The following is a 24,725-nucleotide window of genomic DNA, read 5'->3' as shown; positions in this document are numbered from 1 at the left end:
GTGCTCCATAAAGCTTTTACATCCGTACTACTGTATTTGGTCTCCAATTTAGAGTTTTTAAAAAGGATGGCAATTTATAACATCGAGTCTTATATAGAAAAAATATAAATAGCACTATACCTATGAGTTGAATAGAGACATTCGTCTCCTCAGAAAATATTGTACCACTGAACAACTGCTCGTACTGCATTAACTTTTGTTCATGCAATACTGGGTTGCAGCATGCCGTTACAAAGCGATATCCCCAATTCAGTTCTCAAACCAAATTCCATGCATAACAGGAGCGCCCTCATCCTCTCTTGGCGCTACCCTATATAGTAACTAAATATTTGGAGTCAATGTTCCCGTTAAATAGAATGACACATTGTGCCAGACTTGCCGTGGTTAGACTCGAAATGCCTCGCCCGTTTCAATTAACACACATGTTGCAAAAAGACTCTACCACTAACCCCACTTAAAACACACAAGGCACACTAAATTATCTGTTCTTGAATTGATTGTAGGTAGTAAAGTATATTTTGCCGTAATATTTTTACAAGCCTTTAGTACAATTTGACTGTGGTACACATACACCTAATTGAAGAATTGTTGACCCTGTGAAAAGCATAAATCATGAACGATAAGACCGAATGCCATTCTGGGTAGACAGCTTTGGTCAGCTGGGAAATATTCCATTTATTCAGTTATAATCAAGATATCTATTTCTTTGGGGGCCTTAAAAGCATGATTTATGCAACCAGTCATATTCTGATTTTTTCTTTTTTTATTCGCAGTAAACAACATTTGGGTCGCATCGTTCATGGCTTATGCTTTTCACAGGTCAACATTTCCTCAGTCAGGTGTATCTCAGTGCTCTTGTTTTAATAAAGAACTGAAGGTTTTGCTATTATTTATTATGGATGCTTTGGTCTTTAGCTGTTCAGAATAAAATTAATTCTCTTTTAATTTCCTTTATGGATTTTTTTTTACCCCGATTGCACTTACTAGTGAACTGTTAAAGATGAGTTTCATTCGGCGTGGAAAAACCACACTGCGATATACATGTAGCCAAGGTCACAGGCATGGTTAATAAGCAATCTCAGGCAGCCTATATGCACTACACTCAATAGATTTATGCGACCTGGCTAAGATCAAAAGTATTGCACACTGGCCACATCAGTTAGTGGTCTTAGTGTATTGACCAAGTTCCTCGCCATGGAATGCTACGTGTCTAAATCGACCGGGTACGTTGAACTAGAAGAGAAGCCCGACACTTCTCAAAAACCCAATCAAAGATAATTAAGTGGTTTTAATTAAAATTAAGAATAGAACAAAATGCTTCCCACTCCCTTTGCTAATGAGCTAAGCTCCTTCCAGTGACAGTGGAAGTTACGTAAAACTAAACCCTAAAAAAATGGTGCCTTAATTACGGCGAAGCGCGCAAGTGACGTCCTGACTCAGACAAGACTCAGACAAACAAACCGGAATGGCGGACGATTTTCCTAAAACACTTTCAAAGACAGGCGGTGTCCCTTAAACACTTTTTTAAAATGAAAACTTCGCCTACATTCCCACTATTTCTCTCACAACACGCTGTTTTTTGACCCTCGTGGGGGGTATATTCATTTCCATTCTACGTTTTGACCTCGCGCTAAATTCAGAATTCCAGCTTCCAAATTTGAAAATGTATTTTTTTTTTCAATCTGTTACGCCTGACCTATTGTTATAGTTTCATAAACAATTTTGAAGCTTCATTATTTGTGATCTCCAATCATAATGGTTTGTTTTGACAACTTCGGGACAGTACCGGCGGGCTAATTTGCATTTCAAAAATTTCATTGACTGGGTTAGCGCATAAATCACGGTATTTTTTTTCGAGAAACGGGAAGCGACATCACACAAACGTAATTTTCGCGATTTTTTCTACTTTACAGGGATTATTCCTGACTTAACGGCAAATTATTGGTGACTTTGCGTATGTGTTGTGTTCTAGTCATGTTTCAACAAGGTAAAGGTACGTAGCTATCGATTTCAAACCGTATTTATCTGACTAAAGACGCCAGCGCAGGTGTAAAATAAGCGAATAACTCGAGAGGTCGTAGATACCTCTTTCGCTGGGTATTTAATAACATTTTAACATTGATTTATTAGTAACAAAAACTTCACTCCATAACGTATGTTTCCATAGCTATTCGCAGGCTAATGTTTCCAATAATTTTCTAGTTCTCTGTTTAAAGACAATAATTAACACCTAGTCATTCACTCGCTCTAAATTGACAGCGACAAAATATTCAATGGCGTGCATTGTCAAATTTCTAGATGGTGTGAGTATTGCACGTGTTATAAAGTTTAGATCGTAAAGCAGTGTTTTAAATACATATCCTTGATGATATTCCGATCCATTAAAACTGGAACAGAACAAGGCCATGGCCAGAACATGAAACTCTGAATAAAGCGAATTCTATTTACCACGCTCCAAAAAGTGCTTATGTCATGATGTTTTTATCACGTGGCGAAGAGCAAAGTTCAACTTCGACAACGTGACATTTCTAGATTTCGTGAAAAAGCTTTAACATCAAAAACACGAATCCGAAAAAAACATTGGAGGCTGAATGCTTAATACTTGTAGAATTATTTGGCCTTGCTAGAAATGTATTATGTAATCATATTTACATGACATTTGTGCGATATTAAGGCTTTCAAATGCAGGGCTTTTTTCAACATATTAGCAAATTAAGAAATGCCTCATTCAGTCAATAACAAACTAAATGCTGATCTGGGGAGTGTCTAGGCTCTATAAGAACGACATGCTTTAAAAGCCAACATTATCTACCATCTGTGAATTTTAAGCACCTTCGCGTAGCTGAGATAGAAATAGAGATAGGATAGAGATAGGAATAGGTAAAACTCTATTTAGTGTAAACTTCACTTTTGTTTGAACTTAGAGAGGGTTTTTTCCCAATTAAGCTCCTTCGCCGATCAGATATCACTGACTGGTGTTTCAAACTATTAGATTGCGATTCTTTGAAGAACACTAATATAATACTTTATGCCTATTAATCACAAAAATTGTTGGAGCTGCAATTTGTCTAATGATAGGCAAATGTAAAGAGAAAACCTAATGCATAATGCATAATAATAATCCGTGTAACAAAAATTTACATCCGTGTAGCCGTTCTCGGTATCCGTGTAAAACGGCTCATCGAGCCGTTTCTCATCCGTTCGCTTGCCGCGCGTTTCGCCGAACACACGGCTTCCGTAAGGAACGTTTTCGCGTGAGAGGTCACAATTGTCATCGTGGTAAAATACATTAGAGGCTCTTGGTGGGTAATTAACAATTCATAGTGCTTGTACACATACGCTAGCTGAAGATCGCAATACATTAATTGGGATTTTGCTGAAAATTGTAGCTTGAGACTTTACAGCCGTCGAAACAACGTTGTTATCTGAAGAAGTCACTGAGCGTGGATACAATTGGATAACAGGACAGGCACATGGTTCATTTGTTAATCGGTTTATTAACAGTAGCTAATTTACATGCGGCCCGACGATACATTTTCTCTCTTCTTCGCCTGTCGCAGAAATAATACTAACCAATTCAATTTCATTTTGTAGGTGTTTTTCCCAAAATGTGGAATGTAAAATGTGGTTCTGTGGTTCATTTTCGGGATATCTATTGTCAATGGGTTAGAAGAGAAAGGTTTGTACACAATCGTAGGATTATTGTTATCCCGGCGTAATCAAACCAAATCGAACACCAATCGTTCGATTGGATTCGATTATCGAACTTAATCGAACTCACATTAAGATTTGGTCAATCGAACAAACTCCCGCAAACGTTCGATTACCGAACAGTCGACAATCAAACAAAATCGAACGTTTGATTTCCGACACTTGTTTGTTAATATTGCGGACATTTGTACGGCCCACCGTCCCCCTGATTAGTCCTGCATGTTTTGCTTATCAAGAGACGGATTCCGAACAAAATAGTTTGATTGCGTTCGAATGGTTCGAAAATCGAACTCACAGCAAAATTGATGTTGTTCGATAACCGAACCCAATCGAGCGTTTGGTGTTCGATTGATTTTTGGTTCGATTTTGTTCGATTGGATACGCCGGGTGTTATCTAACAAAATGAATTTAGCATTAATTTGTTGCTTGTCAGGCACTAATACGCACAGCATTAAACCAAATTTAGCCTGCGAATACTGCCGCCTCTCATTTCTCCCGCCTACGTAGTAGCGAGCGCGATGAGACGGAATACTATAAAACGGGACAGCTGTAACTTTTGTATAATTTACTGAAGCCTTAATTCTGTCAGAAGCGGCGAGCAGGGGTATTTTTAGCTTAGCTAAAATAAATTTTCAATTGATTAATTTGATACTAGAATCGGTCGAATCGCACTTTGCATATTCAGTATTCCACGTGGTTACATGTATAAGGAACGGTCACGTGACGGAACCCGATCTTGAAGAAAACTGTTATTGTTTCTAATTGCCAACGAGTCACGCAACACGGAAACGTTGATCGCGCCCTTTTTACTGCAATACTGACTAGTCTTCATAAATTTATGAATACTAGCAGTATCGCAGTCAAAACGTTCCGATGAACGCCCCAAAGCGATTTTATCATGGGACATAAGAATAAACGTCCATTCTTATCTTACACAAAGATGAACAATAATCACAGTTTTTTTTACTCCCATAATGTTTCTTTTTAGTATCCCAGCTTTGGAAATATATATTTTTATAAACTTCATTTATGAACTGTATTGCTTACCATGAAGTCTAATAATTTTCAAAATTTAACTTTCTATTGCATTATATAAAAATGTGGTTTCCTGTATACACAAGACAGAAGCGATATGCATTTGTTTAATTTTCAGTATTGCCCAACTTTTGGTTCATTGATGAAAATCACGCAGCGGAGAATGAAAGTCCAGAGAAAATCACGGCCAAAAATTAATAGGCGAAGATCTTACCATACCATGCCACATGGAGTATGATCTCTCTTTTTTTGCGTGGTTTTTCTGCCAGACCGACTGCAGATCTACCAAGTCGTGGGAGATGGTAGTAAAGGTAGACAACGGGTCTATCAGTATTTTGAACCAACAAAAATTTGGCCTCGACCTTCATGGAGCGCTGATAATGAAAGATATTCAACCAAAGAATAACAACAATTGGGTGAAATGCAAATACAAGAAACCTTTAGTAGGAATGGATCACAGAACGACAATTATTCGCATTGCCAAAGGTAACCATACCTATAGTTTAATGTCGTATTTCCCATTTTCGTACCAATTTTACATACCTTCTTAGTTGCTTTATAAAATAGCTGAAATTCATGTTAATAACTCAATACAAATACAAATTTTGTTAAACAAAAGGTATTGGCTCGATGGATGATACATCTGGTTCTGTTTAATTGTGAACCTTAAGAGCTTTTTATTTTCTGTTGGGCTTATAACTAGGAGTAGAGGCGTTTGAAGTTTTTTTTTGGGATGAAACCTCCGTTTCAATAATTGCTTCGGAAGAAAAAATTGCGTCTAAAAAGTTTTAGGTTATATTCTACACGTGGGTAGGGCGATCTGGAACACTGCCATCGAAAACGTTAATAACTACAAAAACCAAAAAAGGTTACCCGATCGTAGGATGAACATCTAAATTATCTGGACATATACTATAAAGACAAAAAATATTTTGTTTTACTCTTTCACTAGAGTCGCCCACTTTTACGATGAAAAGCGACAAGGGTCATGTGGTGTTTGAGAACATGCCTTTATTCTTGGAATGTGAGGCCAAAGGTTATCCTGTTCCATGGGTGGCTTGGATTTGGAATGATCAAGTGCTTCAGAACAACACTGATCGACCTACGTATTTATTACGTCGCCATGTTACCAGGGATGAAGCTGGTAATTACACTTGCATGGCGGGAAACTCTGCGGGAAATACAAGCTTCACGTATCAGGTAACCATCAAAAGTAAGTGAAATGTTTGTTATTTTTCCCCGTTCTTGACTTGTGTCTTAGATACCTAGATTACTTGTTTGTATATTTCATGAGCATATGGGATAGTCTTGGAAATATATGATTCTTATTTAAGTTTACCTCATTTTACAGTTGATCGATCACATCGAGAATCAAAAGCTCCACCAGGAACACATTCAACAGGTTGTACATGTCAATTGATATTATTACTTATAATCGCTTTGCATTGTTTTGCATGGTTCCTTTATTGTGTTATTAAACAACAATCCATATTTACTTCTCATGCTACTAGTCCCTTTTATTTTTAACACCACCCTCCCCCATTTGAAAGGTCTAGAATAAGAATAGCCTCCCACCGCCCCAAAGTAATTAAAAGAAGATTTATACTTGTTTTTAAGTTGACTCCGTTCTCACTACACTAAGCTACACATATAACTTTGCTACACCATGCTTCGGTTCTCATTCAGGTATCAATCCGTCTATATAGGCACAGATCAGATGGTGTGCAAATTACAACAACAAAAAACTGTATTGTATTACTTGTTGTGATACTTACCATATGTTTACTCATTTTACATCAAATGCAGAATCAAAGACCACATCAGAAGCAGCTCCGACAGGTATACATAAAATTAACTTTTATACTTTTGAAGGCTCAGAAGCAGTGTTTGGTAGTACTTTCCTTAACCATAAAATAAAGAGAATTTACGAACCTTTCTTGGTTTATGTTCTCCCTTTCACTGGGGCTATTATATAGTTTTGGGGGGTCCTGAAGGTTTTTGTCGTAGCCTTTATAAGACGAAGGCTTAATCAAATAAGTGGCTTTACAAAGAAGCGAATTAGATGGCAGACAGTTATATACTGTGAATACGACACTCAACAGGTACAAATTTGTGTTTCTTTTTACTCGTATTTCATTTTACATTTAGGTAATATATTTAACAAAACATCTTATCAAAAAAGCAGCAAGAAAAGGAGCTAAGGACTCTAGAGATTTGTTAGTTATAACCTTAGGGTTAGCAAAGGTATGTAATTATCAAATCAAGCCATATCTTCATTTTCTATTAACCAGAGAGTCCATCCAGAGAGTCCAAACAAGGAGGCAGCAGTTTAGATGTTGGCCTTGGAACTGGAATTCCGATTGCTTTTGCTGCAGGTTTCGCCTTGGCAGTATTGCTTGCGTGTTGCTGTCTTCGCAGACAAACAAAGCACAGAAGAGTAATTCGCCCGTATGAAGTAGATTTGTCATCTGATGACGGAAATAATGACGATCAAATGTAACCATTATAGCTAGTGTTGTCGTTGTTATTTTGTTGAATGCTATTAACGTGTTCTCCTAATATAGGTCGCAATTGTCTTTTTGTAGTTTTTTAAACTGTCATTTTGTTACGTTTGCAACACGTGAGACAATCAAATGAATCACAGAAAATGCATTCGTCCAAATACAGTGACCAAAATACACTTAATACGCTGACCAAAATTACACGTTTGATTAAACGAAAACAGTACAGTTACCCCTAAATTGTGCATTCTAGGAATATCTATTACTTTTCTTTCCGACGCTGACACGAACTCCTTCGAAGATTTCCGAAGGTTTTCTAACGTTGAGCCGAGGTCTTCTGAATATTCGCGAGGTTGGGCTGAAGACTTGCAAAGATTTCTGAATTTAACCTAAATTAGCCTGAGGACGAAGCGAGGAGTTATATGTTTCGCTGTTCCAAATATAGTAATGATTCGTAGTACGGAAATTTCTTTTTTTAAATTTGTTGAGTAATTATACAATAAATAGAAAACCGCATGACATTCTCAGCACACAACACGCGATAAAATGGTATTTTTTGCAAGTTCTTAAATTGCACTCTCTTAAAAAGGCTCATGCAATTTTGAAGACTTTTAAACGTCACTCATACCTATTTTTATATCACGAATTGTACTCGAGGTCGAGGAATGTACAACTCTTACTTTTTTGGTGTTTAGTGTATGCTTTATTTGTAAATTCACAGTTTATAGCCAAGCAAAAAACGGGCAACAACAATAATTAACATACAATGTTTTATGTTCACTGAAAAGTGAACGTTCTCTTAAACAGTTTGAAAATCAAATTAACATAGATAACCATTATGTCTAAGATCAAAGATAAGTGTACCGAGTTTTGCAGACACTAACAATTATTAAACATTGCCAGTTACTGTAATAGTGGGTATTATTGTAATAGTGGGTTTTATATTTTATTGGTAATGGTGGGTTTTATCGATTACTATTGGACTAGGACGCGCAATTTTAACATAGATATCCAACCCAACCTTGACGTAAATAGCCTCTAGCGTCCACTTACTGTAGGAGAAAGGAGTAAAAAAGGAGTGTTTGTATGGGGCTGGGACCAAGAATCAGTGTCCGTTTTCAGGAGGTTTCTGAAGGCGGAGTATCACTTACTATAACTGCAGATGGAAATCAATTGTTCTGGCTACAGAGAATAAAGTTGATGTAGATAATGGCTTTTTGCTTTTGATTTCAATTGAACATTTGCGACGTTATTTGTAGGGTTTATAAGAGTGTAGGCAGTTAAATAAATTAATGGTGCGAAATTTATAAATGCATGCACTTTAACTTGATTTGATTCGATTCGCTGCATTCAAAATGCGACAGAAATATAATTAATTGATATATTTTTTAATACTGTCAACTAATAAATTAAAAAACGCCTGTTTAAGGTAATGTATTGAGAAAGGAATAAATTTATTTCTTGTAGATAATAAGAGACAATCTGTACATAAGTTAGTAATATATTGCAGCTAATTAATGTATTTGTATTGCATTGTACACTGTTTTTGCAAGCAAGTAATAAAAAAGAAAGAAAGAAAAATGAGAAGTGTTAATTACGAATTGTAACATTTTTTTAAAAACTGTAACTTCTTTACCATGGTTTGAAATCACTAAAATGATCTTGTTATGTCAAAATCTGTTGGCACCTTTTCCGTCAAAAGAAAATCGTGAGGTGAATATCAGATGCTTGCAATGTTGTCCACCTGATGTTTAGAACGTGAAAGCATGAAGTAATTGCCGTCTTCTAGTGAACGCAAGCAATTTTCATTTGAATGTTTCGCCGGGTATTTTTTTTTTTTACGTTTTCTTTAAAGAAGACAAGGATTTACAAAGAATATGGCTTTAAGTTTGATACTCATTTTTTATTCAGTATTGTTAGCTCAAACTAAAGTTTATTAACACGATAGCGTTGTTTCTTCCGTTTTCTGTTGTTACGAGTGGGGCATTTGCTAACTTAGGGGAAGGTGGGCATTTGACGATAAAAAAATAAATTATCATGAACTCAGAGAAAAATACCGCATAGAAAAAATTACACTGAGTGTTTCTTTCAACACAATAAAGGTGCCATCGAAACTGTTTAAAGCCATCTGGCTTAGAGGTCAGCGGCCGAAGGAGTATAATTTCTCTTCCTGCCGAAATATGAAGCTAGTCGCAGGCTAGTACCAACAATTCCCAATCTTTGTTGCTGCGTCAGAATTTTGTCGCTGCGATCAGTTGCACGAATTCAAACCAGTTTGAATTCGTGCGACTGATCGAGGCGACAAAATGAATGAAAGCAGCTTTGTCGCTGCGAGTGCACACTTCTGCGACAAGTCGCTACGACAAAATATAAATTAACCAATGAGAGAGTGTCATTTTTTTAGCCATAATTGAATAGAAAAAGTAGTTGAAATTCCCGCTCATTAACTGAATTCGGTGCTTGTGCTCCGAACAAGCGCCTTGTCGCAGCGACTTGTTTTGAAGCACTACACACCGAGCGACTTGTCGCAGAAACCTGTCACTGCGACTTTTTCGTCTAGTGTGTCCCGAAATTATGAAAGTCAAGGAAAGCAACTCAAGCAAGCTGGTTGAAAGCGAACCTAACTTCTCACAGGTCTCTTGATGAATTTCTTACCGGGATAATTAAATCGATAGTACCGTCCCTATTCAGTTCCTTCATTCGTCGCCAGTACACCTGGCATTTTACAATCAGTTTTTTGTATAAATTCAAATTAAAACCGCAGAGAAATGAAACATTTTTCTCTACAAGATGCACAATAGGCTCTACAATAGATATCTGGCCTGTCAAATTTTGCGTTGTCATTGACTCGTCACCCTTTTCTTCCTTCCTTATTTGGTAATAAACAAATTTAGCGATGACGACGCACACGTGTCTGTACCATGAAGCAAAATTTGCATTTATCGAAATCGCATGTGGCGTGGGAAGAAAACTACACGAATATATTCGTATTTTTAAAAGCACAACTATGGAAGGAACACATCTTCTTGTCTCTTTGCTGTTGATCACACTTTTAAGAGCCACTGTCAATTCAGGTAGGTTGAGTTAGACGAATTTTGTTATTTCTTGCTTGAGTGAATATTTCAGAGCGGGAACGAAGCTTTACATAAGTCGTTTCGATAAATTAAGACTTACAAACAACTCTGCCACCTCTTTAAACATTGACGGGGGCTAATAAAACTGATGGCGTTTTTACGAAATTTGATTTCTGCTGTAAGAACTACATTGAGTCAGCTTAGGCGATCAATTTGTGTAGTGGTATACGAGAACTACGTGAAAAAGTGTATGAAAAATCTCAGATCGTAAACGTGTCAGCTTTGTAGCGAAACAGCTGGATAGCGCCCTTGCTCGCGCCATTCTGTTAATTTTCAATATTGGAACGGAGGTTAACATAATTGTTTATTTTTTATGGATCAAAAAAGGCTGGAAGTCTCTTGTGTATAAAAGAAAAGAAAAATACAACCCTGAAATTAATACAACTGAAAAAGTTGACCGCGATCCCCCCTTTTTTGACGGGCTGAAATAACTCTTTCTTCTCACGAGTAGCTGTAATTTATTTTCTGAATGGTAGCCTAGCAAATTTTGATGCAAGAATTCAATGAAATATTTCCTACTGTTTACATTTTCTATTAAAATTGTTGTGAATAAGACAGCAACTGCGACAATCAATGTTTAAAACGGCACCTACCAGTCAGTTTATTTGTAGCATTGAGCCTGTGGCCGCATGTTTCCCTTTAATAGATTTGTCCACGATACTTGACTATTAAAAACAAAATTAGTTTTAGGTGTCATCCATTCAGGCAAATGAAAATTTCACCATTGTCGGCAGGACGCAGGTGAAATGACTACGCTATACAAAAACCACAAAAACGAAAATCGATATGGCCGTTGTGAAGCAATACAAAAGTAATAGCTAAGCTGTCTTCAAATGCTATCAAGTGTCTACACACTAACGTTCTTTTTGCCGGACGTATGCTAAAATGACACTTATCTGTTATGCGTGTAGTGTGAAATACGGCTGTCAGATAACCATGAGATTGTGTTTTATGCGGGAACAAATTGACGTTAAAATCTTTCAGTTTTGCCGGAACTTTTTATTTTATTTTGCTTTGTATACACTTCGATCACTTCGGTACCATACATCTGCGTGACCTGTTTTCGTTATTGGAGGGAATTTACAAAACTACCAATCTCTATATTACTTTCATTTGCAAAAGTAAAGAAAACAGCTGTATGAACTGTTCTCTTAAAGGGCACCCTTCGTCAAATCAAACATTCGCCGGGTTAAAAAAAATTACATTACACGTTAGTCAATCACGTTCGAGTGAATGACCTGCCGGCAGATGTTTTTGCTAAATGGTGTAATACTGCAAAACGATTGCATCATCCGCAATAATGTTTTTCTTGAGATTTAAACGCAAACCTCCTTCTACAGGATCGCGAGACATTCAGGGAATTTAATTACGAGTTACAAATATGATTGATTTCAGACCTTATGCTGTTTTGTTATGGACATCATTTAGCGTCGCACTATTTCAAGTTCAATATTATAAAATATCATAAAATTAAAATATCATAATTACAATTTACGAGCAGAAGAAAGGTCAGCCTGCACGCAATGATTAATTTTCTTCTTGCACCGTAAAGCGGAAAACAATCTTTCAGTGGACCGCGTTAGGCATGAAATTTAACAGGACATTTTCTAAATATTTTAACATTTTAATTTAAAAATTCCTAAATTGGCTCCAAAGTTCAGGGGAAATAATTATCCTTCATCCTCAACGCGATTTCTTCTGTTTTATTCCGCTAAGCATCGGAGCCAAAAGTAAATCAGAATTCAAAATTATTTCGAAACCGCCGGGCCTACAAGTAGTTTGTTTAGATAATATAACACTGCGAATACTAAAACAATATCGCCACTGTTCAGTCAATTTGAAAGGACTTTTACCTCATTACTGAACCAAACAAACTCATTGCTGACACAGCACATTCCATAAATGTCTGATCAAGGTGGCTTTTTTAGCTTTACAAACTGCTCTTGCGTCAGTATCCGATCTCGGCAATACTTTCTATAAAACCTCTCACAAGTAATCACTTCGATTTGATTTTAACGCGAAAGTCACTGAAAACAAGATTTATTTGAAACCTCCAGTTTATTTGCGTGAGCAATGCGCTATTCATTTAGTACAAATTGAAAAGATACATCGAGAGTGTTGCAACTGCAATCACAGACACTGACGTCAATAGCTTTTTTTGTAAACCAGGCTTATCGGAAGGAAGCTGAATCTCTAATTAGGTTGCATGTCTCATGATGATCTTAAGTCATACTATCAGTTAATTTGACCTTGAACGAACTCTCAAGGCTCCACGTTTTCCGCTGGACTATTGTTTTTTGATACTGATAATACGAATTGCAGATTTAAATGATACTGTTTTATTTCATGAATAGATTTTTTAGTAAAGACGAGAAATAATAAACCAAGTTTATATGCCACGGGTGTTTATATTACACTTAACAAACAAAGGGCCTTTTCCCTGATATTAGGCAGGTGTTAAATAAACTAGCGATTCTGAGATAAAGAAAGAGATGGAATCACATTAGATAAGTAAAGCCCGGGCCAAACAAAGATGAAAGTTGATGAAAGTTGACACTTATGAGAGTTCTCGTCAACTCTCGGCATCGACTATCATCAACTCGGGCTAATAGAGAACGAGAATCCGTCAAACTCTTATCGCATGCTTATCGACTCTCGCGCTAAAAAAAAAAAACTACACAGACGCTGCTACACAAAGAGCCTGCTACGCAGGCTACGATTCTCGTGAAAAAATTGAGTACGTTCAAAGTCGATGAGAGCGCATGAGAGTGCATTAAAGTTCCATTCCAAACGAGAGCGAGAGTTTGAACTCTCATCTCACCATAGTTAGTAACTATGATCTCACCTTCGTTTGGCCCGGGCTTTAAAAGATGTTGTTTCATTTAAAATCTTTTAAGCAAATAGTCACGATTTACCGAATAATTACAATAACAAAGGGTTTAGAAAGCGTGCTGTTTGAACGCAAACCTAGCTCAGTTTTCAATGATCTTCCTAATTTCAATTAGCATCTGTATTCTCATGGACTGTTCGTTTAACATTTAACGTACCCCTATTCATTCCCCTCTGCAAGATAAACGAAGTTTGGACAAAAGAGAATGTTCAGGAAAGCACAGTATTTCGCATCGTCATGTGCATCACGCATTACTTCCTTATTTGGTCATGTACCATGACGAATTTGGCAAGGATACACACGTGCTTGTAGGACGAAGAAGTAGTTTTACATTGAACGCATGTGGGCCGGTTTACATGATTCCTTGTATCTCGACAATGGATCTAACAAAGTTACTTGTCAGTTCTTTGCTGTTAATCACTCTCTCAGGAGCCTTTCAAGCTTCAGGTAAGCTAAGAAGAGTAAATTATGTTACTTACTTTTAGCTTGAGTTAGTCCGGCCGCCGCTATTCTGTTTATAAACAAAAGCAGATCGAGGTGGGATCGGCAGACTCAACGGCGCTTAAGTTTGTTTTGATAAACATATCGGAGTTTTCTTCGATAGTTACATAGATTTCAAACGGTGCCACGATCAGTGAAATAAGAAAACGCCTGCTTACAAAACGCATGGCAAAAAAACTTATTTTGAGACGGGCCATGGATAACGAAAACATGACGCTTTGTTCACAACACTCTTTGATAACATCCCGTTTCTTGACCTTTCAAATGATATTCCGTCATCTCGAAGCTGATTTTCGCCTCAAAACTGTCACTTACTAAGTCGTGCGACGCATAAATGCAAATGCGAACGAGTAGTGAGCGGCAAACCTGCGAGCCAGGAGAATGATAGTTTCAACTCTTTCGGTCGCGTGTAACATTTTAGGAACAAAAACCGACTGCTAGCAGACTATTTTCGTTAAAGAAAACTAAATTACTTCAGTCATATTTATTCGGCTAAACGAACGTTCTTCGCCCCAGAACACAAAGTAAATGTGTGTAATTTCCGAAATGTTATCATTGCAAGTTTGAATTGTAATTAATATTAGTGAACAAAGCGATTTGTTCACAGCAGTGTTGTATAATTGAGACTTTGCTTTAAAACAATGAATGTTGCTCACAATATTGACAACCCTGTCAAATTGTATTGTGTTGTTTCATGACCTTTCAAATAACACTCTGTCACTCTGATCTGATTTCCGCTTTAAAACTGCCGTAATATTAGCATAGTCGTAATATTAGCATAGTCGACCCGTTTCTTAACAAGGAAAAAAATTAAATTGCCTCAGCCATATTAATTAGGCTAAAACAACTATTTCTTCGCCTCAGAGCACAACATCAAGGTCTGTAAATTCACAAATAGTCTCATAGCAATTTTAATTTGTAATAAAATTTTGTAATTGTCAGCCTAGCCTGTGTGCGAATATCGGGTTAAGGGGTTTTCCCGATCCTTAAGAAACAAAACAACTGCTAACTAATGCACATTCCACAACTTATATCAACCGGTTCCATGAACCTCCGCCTGATTTAAACAAAATGGTATTTTAGTTTTAAAAAATGTTATGTATACGTCCGGTGCATCAAAGTCAATAAAACCGACCGAGCAAAAAACAACAAAAGGGATGAAAAGCCTTTCACTTCTGGGTCACTTTCACTTTCACTGGGTCACTTTCACTTTTTTATTTCAACACCCAAATCTGATAACTGCATCTATATTGATTTTACTTAAACAAAAGACGAAAATAGGCACCTCGGAATTATTGACAAAATCTAATAATCTTCTTGAACAACAACAATATTTGATATTAAACAAATGCTTTAAACAAGAGGGAAAGGGGAAAGGTCGTGAAATTGGCCTGATGCATGTCAAAATACGTCGCAGTAAAACATATCAGGATATACAGTGCCTCTTATATGTAATGGTAATGATGACGTGTTTGTGGAGTAAATCTCGTACAGTATTTAACCTTCCAGTCAGTCTGTCATCGACAGCCAAGCGTAGCACTTCTGCTTCTGTATGTATAAAGTGAAAATGGTGAAAACCTACATGTACGTAACCTATTGTCCACTTTTAGTGAGTCTATGGGTCTGCTCAGTGGCAGGTATGTGTTGAAAATAGTTCAAAACTAAAACGACTCGAAGTGAATTTCTGTTTTTGTACGTCTTCTCATTATTTCAATCGTCTTAGAATTGTCGTATTTGACCTCGATGGTAATTTTAACTAAAGGTCTCAAAGAAATGGTTCAATTTATTAATTAATTGCATTGCCCACAAATAGGGTGCCAAAAGTCCGACGCGTATGTGTTCTAGTTAGAAAACGGTTTGTTTACAAAAATAAATGTGGTTCTCGCGATGAAATGTGTTATTAAATTTATTATCTGCCTTCGCTATAGTCACCCTAACACTTTATCACTGGGGGTTTTCCCTCCGCTTTGCGTCAATAAATATTTCATAAAGCCAGGTTATCCACGCATGAAAAATCACAATATCATCGATAACATGCATGACATTGCTTCTAGAATGTTCTAGTTTATTTTTCTCAGTTGCGAGGACGTATAAAGAAGTCCAAAGAACGAATCGACACTAACTTTGCATTGTCGGCGTTTTAGGTCATGCGTGATGTTAGTTTTCTTTAAAAAAACTGCCCGACTTCATTTGGTCTTTTAGCTTCGCATTATAAGCTGTAAGTGTACATAGTCTCGGCTAAAGGAAACGTGTTTCGTTTCTTTCTTTTACTTTTTAATAAACACAACTGAATTAATTTTAACTTGATAAATAACAAAAAATTAATAAATCGAGAATTTACCTAGCTTTAAACAGTCTGAAATATGCCTTTAGCACCTTCCATCGAGATGTAAGAAGATAATTTTGACACATTCAAGAACGGCGGGATAGCCTTGTTTATCTGAAATTAGTAGAAACTCGGTTGTGTTCTATTGGAAATCCGCGAATCTGATTGGTTCTCCCACTGATTTCTATTCGCCGATAGAAATCAGTCGCGCGCTCGCGTAGCTCTTTAAGCGGTAAATTTTCTTGATTTTTGTCTTCAAAGTGCACAATATTGTAGGTTTTGGACTGAAATCCTTTAGAGTTTCTACTAAAACAATTAGACTACTCGCCCTCGTTTTCTATGCGCGATAGTCAACTCGGCTGCGCCTCGTTGACTATTTGCTCATAGAAAACTCGGGCTTGTTGTCTAATTGTTAATTATATGATTCTGAAGCAAGAATTTTCAAAAGTATTGTTCTCAAACCATTTTTTTTATTTGCAGCCCTCAGTAGCAGTAACAACAGCAAGGACTCTCAGCTTGTAACACTTCAAGGAAAAGCAACATTTTCCTGCCCTGCTATACGAGAAGCGGTTGAAAAGGACGGCGCATTCGAGAACGCCTATTGGTCAATTTGCACGTCAAAGAGCTGTGAAGACAAACATACATCATGGAATTGGATGGCTGGTATGAACGGTCAAAGGATTACGAAAGTGGGAAGAGAAGGAATCAACATGACTGTCGATGGTGCTCTCCAAATTCAAAAAGTGCGACTTATGTGTACCGTCAATAGAATCAACGACCAATCGCCTCTGGTGCACTTTGCAACTCTTTTTGTCGAAAAAGATGGTGAGTTCAAATTGTGTCGTTTGTTGTCACTTAAGAAACCAACTCGCAGTCTGACCGCGGCTGATAATTAAATTCTTCCAATCAAGTTACTCGAATACAGATCGTTGTAGGCATTTTAATGTAACACGTATGACACTGGCAAGAATATCATGTTTAACACTAGTAACATTTGTCCCTACGTGGCCGCTAAGCGCGCCTTGTCTTTTAGCCATTAAAAATACACAGCAACATTGAGCTAACCTTCTAAATTAAACATTAGTTCTTCCTTGCCCGATTTACGTTATTTCTTGTAACTTCCTGTGCAACCCTAACGTTAACTTTTATTTGTTTTGCCTCCAGCAACTAAGAACCGGGAAAAGAAAACCACAAACAAGCCGGATGTAAAGGACTGCAAAAAAGGTAAGTTACCTTAAAGTGCTACTATGATCAAAATTTTACCTTCCCTTTTCTCTTCGGTTTTTGAAAGTACTTACATTAAATAGTAACCTTGCCAAATTTTAAGTTCAAATTCGAATTGAAAGACCACTTATTTCACGCGTAAACTTCGGCTTCGGCTTGCCGCCATTACTAGATTCAAAAATGTCCGAGGACCAAATAGAGATCTGGAACTAGTTGGGGCGAGAGCATGCTGACGTCATATGTGCATCAACAAAATGGCTGCTTCGAAGGCTGGAGTGACCGATCTGGAAAAACATTGGTTTTCTTTTTAATCTGTAGTGATGTAGAAGCCGTATCTACTGCGCATATGTTTTTTAAACATACTTCAAGGCATCTCCAGGTCACTTTTGCACAACATAGTGGCAGAAAACAACTCAAGAGGCGGAATTTCGTGACATCTTTTAACCCTTTAACCGTCAGATTTCTGTGACTTTCTAAAGGTTTTTTCTGGGCTTAGACATTCTGTAGAACTTCGTGATTGCATATAAGAAGTTCAAGTAAAAATGTGTGCTGTTTCGAAACACCGAGGGCTCAAATTTTTATTGTGACGTCAGTAGTCGGCAGTTGCATCTTTCGTAGGCGAGCTGTTGGGCTTGGATTTGGCTCGTTTTGTGTTTATAAGTGATTTTTCGAGTCATTTTTCACTGCAGAAGCCCCCAGGCTGGCATCATTAAGCTAGAATGGTGGGTAGAGGCCAGCATCTGAAAGAAACCAGAGGTGAGAGATGATTTTGTCTTGATTGGAACGCCAGAAATATTCGAATCGAAAGATGGCGGTTCATGGGTAAAGTTGTCTCTCTGGCCGTTCTGTGGGTGGATTCCAAGACCTGCCAAGGCATTTTGGACGAGTTCTGACTTCCAAAGAATGCAATCGGTGCAACATTTTGCCGGCAGGATTGGGTGGCTCGACACTTATAAAAAATATATGGAATAAAGGTAGGAAGCCTTTCATGCCGCCGCCATGACTTTCCCAAGCATCCCTTTCGGTCACCAACGAGGAAATTACAGGTTTGCAAGCATAGCTCTAATCGAATAGTAATTGCTGAGTCTGCTGAATGATTGATGGGAAATTTCCTTGGTGAACGGAAGGGAATAGGGTTGAAGTTTGCTGCAAATGTATATTTTTGAAGTCAGAATTATTTTTTCATTAAAAAAATGGAGGCAAAGATGTGTGTTTTTTGTTGTTGTCCTGTTACGTAGAAAACAGGCATTTTCAGATTTGCTGCTGAACAAACAACCATATGCAACAGAAATCAAGAGTTGTAGCCAGTTAGTTGGCTTTTAAAGCTATGAAAATTATCACTTTGCCATAAAAAGCAGTCATTACTATCATGTGCCCAGATATGTAAAAGCTAGAGTTTTTTCAATCACTGCTGGTGTTTTTCGTACACATATGTACGATTGCCGGTTAAAGGGTTAAAACTCGCCCGAACCACGCAAGATGAATAATAGATCGTTTGATAACTTTGAGGGAAACTTGTACTCTTGGAAATGCTTTATGGATTTTTCTCCCTGCAACCATTGTGAGGTAAACTTCTTCAACTATCCAAGGGAAGTGAATAGAATAGAACGCTTCGAATTATCTACAGTTAGTTTACTGTATTCGCTACTTCTCAGAAGCAAAACATTGGGTGAGTGGCGTAATTTACTTCTGTTGCTCAAGCGCTCGTGTTCTAGAATAGTCATTTTTAAATTAATTGTAAATACTTCATGTTAAAAAAGGTAATTCTTGGGCAAATCGGCCTGTATGTTTCTGAATTATATCCTCTATTGCACAAATAAACTTAAATAAATTCGCACGACGGCGGTACATTATGTGAAAGTACATACAGAAGGATGCAAAGCTTAGCAATATCTTTTTACTGATTACATGTACTGAGAATGTTTCCATTGTAGTCCTCTGTATACTCTGCAGTCTTAATAAACTCACCAGCACGTCTTCAGTGTTTGTCACTTGTTTATTTCTGCCATGCAATGTAAAACACTACAGTAGGACTGTACTTCATTGTGCACTTAGAATAGTATTCATAAACATTTTCTGAGAACTAGTCTCAGGATAGAACACTGTTAGCCTGTCTCAGAGACATACATGCTATCCGGATTTTACTCAGTAAATCTTTATTATATTTAAGTACAACAGGGGCCATGAGCTATAATAATGACCTGTGCCAATCACTTATGCTGTGTGCAACAGAGCACTGTTGATATCCTAGCTACACTTTATTTTGAGTTTGCAATATATTTATTTTTTGGCATGCTCTTTTTGTTCATAATTTGAGAATGTAGTAGCCAACAATAAATCATGTGAATGTGCCAGAGAACTCCTGAGCTGCTGATCCATCATAATTTCTCTAACACAAGTACAGTCAAATCTGTACCATAAATAAAAATGTTGTATTGATTGAGGTGCAGTGGCCCAAGTGTAATGTTGTCATAGTAATGGGGTAGTTGTATTGATTTAGGTGCGGTGACCTAATGGTCAGACTCTGAATCGAGCTGTTCAGGTGTGAGGCCAGAACCGTGTCATTACATGTATGTGGGGGGAGTGGGGAGGTTAAACCTGTGATGCAATTGTACTTCCATCTCATCCAGGCTGCTTAATCCTACTTAAACCAAGATATGCTTTGGCCTGGTGGGCAAGTAGGCTTGCATGCAGACTTTGTCTTTTTGCATCAAGGGAGCAATTTTGAAGCACATTTATGGAATTAACCCCTTACAGCTGTATGAAAGGAGAAAACTGTCTCCAATAGGGTGTCTGTTTATTTAGGGTGGTACTCGGAGCTGGCTTGTTTACAGTCACATTAAGTTGACACAAGATTAGTCCCAAAATTGAACTCTCAATTACATACACATACTGCAGATGCACAATGTACTGCCAGTGATATTCTCTAGAAAGAGCCACTGTCATATTGCATATGATACCATATTTTCTTGAGTAGATGCCAGACCCCGACTCAATGCGGGCTTCATTTAAATGCCGGTTCAAAACTGGAAACGTTTGATCAAGGTCCCAGTGTTTGTTCGAGGTCCAGGTGTTCCCGTTTATGAACTTAAAACTTTATACCCTTAACATTATTTACTTGTTCCCATGTTGTGATAAAAATGACTTAAACAAAATCACGGGGCCAAGAGGAAAACAAATTGGTGAAATGAATAAGAAAAAGTACTCCTACCCAGTTTTGCTGCTACTTGTGGGCCAGTTTCATAACATTATCAGTAAATAGAGTGAAGGACTCTATACAGCGTTCAAATGGTTTTCTTATTTTAAGAAACAGGAATACTGAATGCTGGCTGAAGCTGGATGTCTGAAGTGTTATTACCCATTAAAACACTTAGTTTTAAAAAGGTTTATTACCTGTATTGTAGTCAAGGAAGGTAAAACTGTATAAAACTCAAGGAACTAAATCCATTGATCACCTGCACCATCTTGTTGACTTTAATTTTTCTATATAAATTTTACATTATTTCATGTTTATAAAGCTTTTTTCGGAATAAACAGCTGAGATAGATTTTATGCCCATGGCGTGTATGATAGATTACAAGAATGAAAACAACAGTTAAGATCATTTCAATCCTTCGCAAACGGCAAGAGCAACCTACATGTATTTGCAGCTCTATTAATTTAAACATTGCAGACATTTTATCCTAACTATTCAATTACGTTGTTCTCATCATACCATGTATTCAAACGTACGTAGTCCTATGAATCGCCGTTCCTCTTCGTTTTTCGAGGCTTCTTCGATCGGTGCTTCGATTGGACAAGAAGACGGCAGCTTCGTTGTAGGCATACAGCAACAAAACCTCATCGAATGAAATAAATATTGAAGTATTTGCATACAAACATAGCCCTTTAGACCACAGGTAACCAAAGCGTACTATGAGAGTTTGTATGGATGTACTAAGAAGGCTTGTATGGATTTGAAATAAAGTCGAGAAAAATATCCCTTTTTACCGGTGAAAAGTTATGATGAAACTTTAAACCTTACCTGGTGTCACGTTTTTGTATTTCTAGTGCTTTAGAAAGTCATACGCGCGTTTTTCGTCTTAACCGTCTGTTGCGTACTAAAAGAAAGACAAGGTAGGAAAGCAAATTCGAAAGGCGAACGCAGGCCTCTTCAAAAAACTCGCTAAAGAAGCTCAAAACCAGACGTAGCTTGATCTTTTTACTTCACGATCCAAGAGCGATAAATATTCCATCTTTCTGTGTAATTGAATTGCATTCAAGTCGAAGTTTGGAGCTAAGAACTTCATTTGAATTCACAACTTCGGCACAAATCGGTCGCCATTAGGGCCGTGAAATTCAAATGCGAGCACCTAGCTAACGGTCGGGCCTAGGGCGAGTACAAAATCCACCCCATCAGGGGGAGACAGAGGAGACCTCTTGTAAGCACCATCTGATGCTCACTATAGCCACTATAAGTTAATTTTTGTAACGTTGGCAACGGTGCACAGATTTGAATGTTGATTGAATGGGTTGCTGACGTTTGGGTTTACCCGCCGTTACAAAAATTAACTTATAGTGGTTGTAGTGAGCATAAGATGGTGCTTACAAGAGGTCTCCTCTGTCTCCCCCGGATGGGGTGGATTTTGTACTCGCCCTAGGCCCGACCGTTAGCTAGGTGCTCGCATTTGAATTTCACGGCCCTAATGGCGACCGATTTGTGCCGAAGTTGTGAATTCAAATGAAGTTCTTAGCTCCAAACTTCGACTTGAATGCAATTCAATTACACAGAAAGATGGAATATTTATCGCTCTTGGATCGTGAAGTAGAAAGATCAAGCTACGTCTGGTTTTGAGCTTCTTTAGCGAGTTTTTTGAAGAGGCCTGCGTTCGCCTTTCGAATTTGCTTTCCTACCTTGTCTTTCTTTTAGTACGCAACAGACGGTTAAGACGAAAATCGCGCGTACGACTTTTTAAAGCACTAGAAATACAAAAACGTGACACCAGGTAAGGTTAAAAGTTTCATCATAACTTTTCACCGGTAAAAAGGGATATTTTTCTCGACTTTATTTCAAATCCATACAAGCCTTCTTAGTACATCCATACAAACTCTCATAGTACGCTTTGGTTACCTGTGTTTAGACCGACGGAAAACGGCTTTAAATTCTCATTATAAGAAACGATACCGCTAAATTGCAATGTCTCTTCGTTGCGGCTCTCTTCGGTTTCGCCATCGGGCAAACTAGACGAAGAATTTGTCGAAGAAATATCTTTTATAACCCTGTTAATTCTCAGTATATTCTCTCTTGGAACACTCGAAGCTCGAAGCGACGATGCGCATATGACGTCACGAACCAACTCATGCGTAAATCCGCTTTTCAGTACAGTCGCTGGCTCACTTTAGACGTCCGAGTAATGGCGGACGGGTTTTCCACGATTTTCGGCAAGCTATTTCAAGGCTTATATCGCTCGCAACGTTCTAAATTCTAGCGCGCTAGTTAAATTTTGCCTTATTGAACAAATTGACTTTAGAAAAAGACGAAAAGGAAAACAAAAATTTTGGTCATAGTAGCACTTTAACGTTGGGAGTAGGGGAGCAGGGGGGTCTGAACCTACGCTTCCCGTTCCTTTTATTACCTCTTCCCGCCCCTTTCCTTACTCCTTCTTCCCGCCACTTTTCTTACTCCCTCTTCCATGCCCTTTCCGTAGTAGTTCCCTACTCTTTTATCCATTCCTTTTGCAAAATATAACAAAATGTTGCGGAATTTGTTCAATTCCCCCTACTCCCCGCCCTCTCTTCTCCCACCCCCCGCCTCCCGCCCTCCTGTCTCCCTCCAGTAACATTTCTAAAATATGCCCTGGGCTTACTTTTGTTCAAATGGCTTTTGGTGGGCTTCCATTAAGGTAGGCTTCTCTTTTCACGGAGCTCTTCTAAGTAAAAATGCATTGTTTCTTATCAAACGGCTTTGGCATTCGAAGAACTTCCTCTAAGGATACATCTTAACCTAGGAGGGTTTCGTGACTCCAGCCCTAGTTTAAGTTCCACTCAATGTAAGCTTTGAAACTTCACATCGGCAGTGAAAAATGCCTTAAAGACAGAATTTAAACAATTTGTAAACTCTTAACCTCGGCAATTGGGCTTACTTACCAATATACTTATCTACTTTTATCACTTTAATTTACATTACTTTTATCTCGACTTGTTTCTCTGTTTTTCAGATTACTCAGAAGACAGTGGAAATCTTGTCAGTACCCTGACTGCCACGACGAGTGTACTTTCTGTGCTTTTGGTTCTTGCAGTTGGCTATATTGTATACCTAAAGAGAAATGATCTTCGCAGTTGGAACCAGAGAAATTCTTCAGCATAAGAAGGCATCTCTGCTGATGAAGTGTAGAAAACTTTAGAAAAAGAAAGCATTACAGAACAAAGCCCAGCTGTGTGGTAGCTTAATTAAATTTCACTTAACAAAATTGCTGCATATAATAAATGAATAATAAATGCATCACGTCCTATTAGCAAAAGATAAAGGAAATGGGCAAACAAAGACATATATGTATAATTATTTTATAAACACATGAAATAATCACTGATTTTTTTAATGTTATTTCCTCAAAAAGAAATTTTTTGAAGCTGTGTTTTATATTTTCTTACTGTTAGTGTTATTTTGCCCATAAACATTTTATCATGCTAATAAGTTTAATATAAATTGTATTTCTAATTTTAAAAATTATAAAAATAATTTAACTTTGGTTGAATGGACATTGCATTAAAATGTCATAGTTCGGTATCATTTTTAAGCAATAACGACTGTAGCTCTTGTGTAAAAGGTATTCTAAAAATATAGTTGGCTACTGTAAGTTATTTAATAAAGGCCTCCTGTAAATTTTGTAATTGCAGAAAATAATGTAGCCTGTGTTGTAGACGAACTAAACATAACAAGGTTTTTGGTTTAGTTCCTCTGCAACGCAGGCTAAAAAATAATGTTGATGTCTGTATTTTTTAACCTATCTTTTGCGGACACCTTTCGAAAAAGGGCAAGTTTTAACCTCTTGTAGATAGTAAGCACGTAGTTAAACAGAAAACGATACCGACTCTAAGGACCTTTCTTTTGCTCTCAATTACGGAATAATAATAACGATAGCTTGTTAGCAATGTACTGCTGTCGTATATAATTGTTGTATTTTTGCAAACTGTAAAAAAGGAAATGTAAAATGTATACATTATCTTTTGTAAAGATTGTAAACTATTAAATAAACGCTTGTATATTTTGCAAAAACTGACCTTTCCTCTTACCCTCGGAAAAATATAAGCCAAATCACATCCTGGGGTTAGTTTTAAAAGATTATATGCTAGGAAGGGGTAGGGGGCGGGGGCTCCTTTGAGATCAACCGCTTCCATCGACAGTTGAAGCTGAGAAAGAAAGA

The 24,725-nt window shown here is 37.5% G+C and overlaps 2 protein-coding genes across 3 annotated transcripts; both read left to right on the top strand.

Moving 5' to 3' along the window:
- The first annotated feature begins 1,962 nt into the window (after window positions 1–1,962).
- Window positions 1,963–7,317, top strand: LOC144664365 (cell adhesion molecule DSCAML1-like). The gene is made up of 7 exons (XM_078525483.1): window positions 1,963–1,993; window positions 3,595–3,679; window positions 4,865–5,232; window positions 5,699–5,959; window positions 6,098–6,148; window positions 6,553–6,585; window positions 7,038–7,317. The coding sequence occupies exons 3-7, from the start codon at window positions 4,974–4,976 to the stop codon at window positions 7,244–7,246; spliced, it is 813 nt and encodes a 270-aa protein (XP_078381609.1). The 5' UTR covers window positions 1,963–1,993; window positions 3,595–3,679; window positions 4,865–4,973; the 3' UTR covers window positions 7,247–7,317.
- A 2,904-nt stretch (window positions 7,318–10,221) lies between these two features.
- Window positions 10,222–24,552, top strand: LOC144664367 (uncharacterized). Of its 2 annotated transcripts, none has more exons than XM_078525486.1 (4): window positions 10,222–10,321; window positions 16,579–16,923; window positions 17,263–17,322; window positions 23,520–24,552. In XM_078525486.1, exons 1-4 carry the CDS (start codon window positions 10,255–10,257, stop codon window positions 23,666–23,668), a joined length of 621 nt encoding a protein of 206 aa, XP_078381612.1. In that variant the 5' UTR covers window positions 10,222–10,254; the 3' UTR covers window positions 23,669–24,552. The 2 variants fall into 2 exon arrangements, with proteins under 2 accessions (XP_078381612.1, XP_078381611.1); XM_078525485.1 differs by lacking the exon at window positions 10,222–10,321 and adding an exon at window positions 13,508–13,718.
- The last annotated feature ends 173 nt before the right edge of the window (window positions 24,553–24,725 follow it).

This window comes from Oculina patagonica, chromosome 8, assembly GCF_052425735.1.
Source record: "Oculina patagonica isolate OP01 chromosome 8, crgOcupat, whole genome shotgun sequence".
NCBI classification, from domain to species: Eukaryota; Metazoa; Cnidaria; class Anthozoa; order Scleractinia; family Oculinidae; genus Oculina; species Oculina patagonica.
The sequence above is the reverse complement of the archived record's forward strand: the minus strand, read 5'-3'. Positions and strand labels throughout refer to the sequence as shown.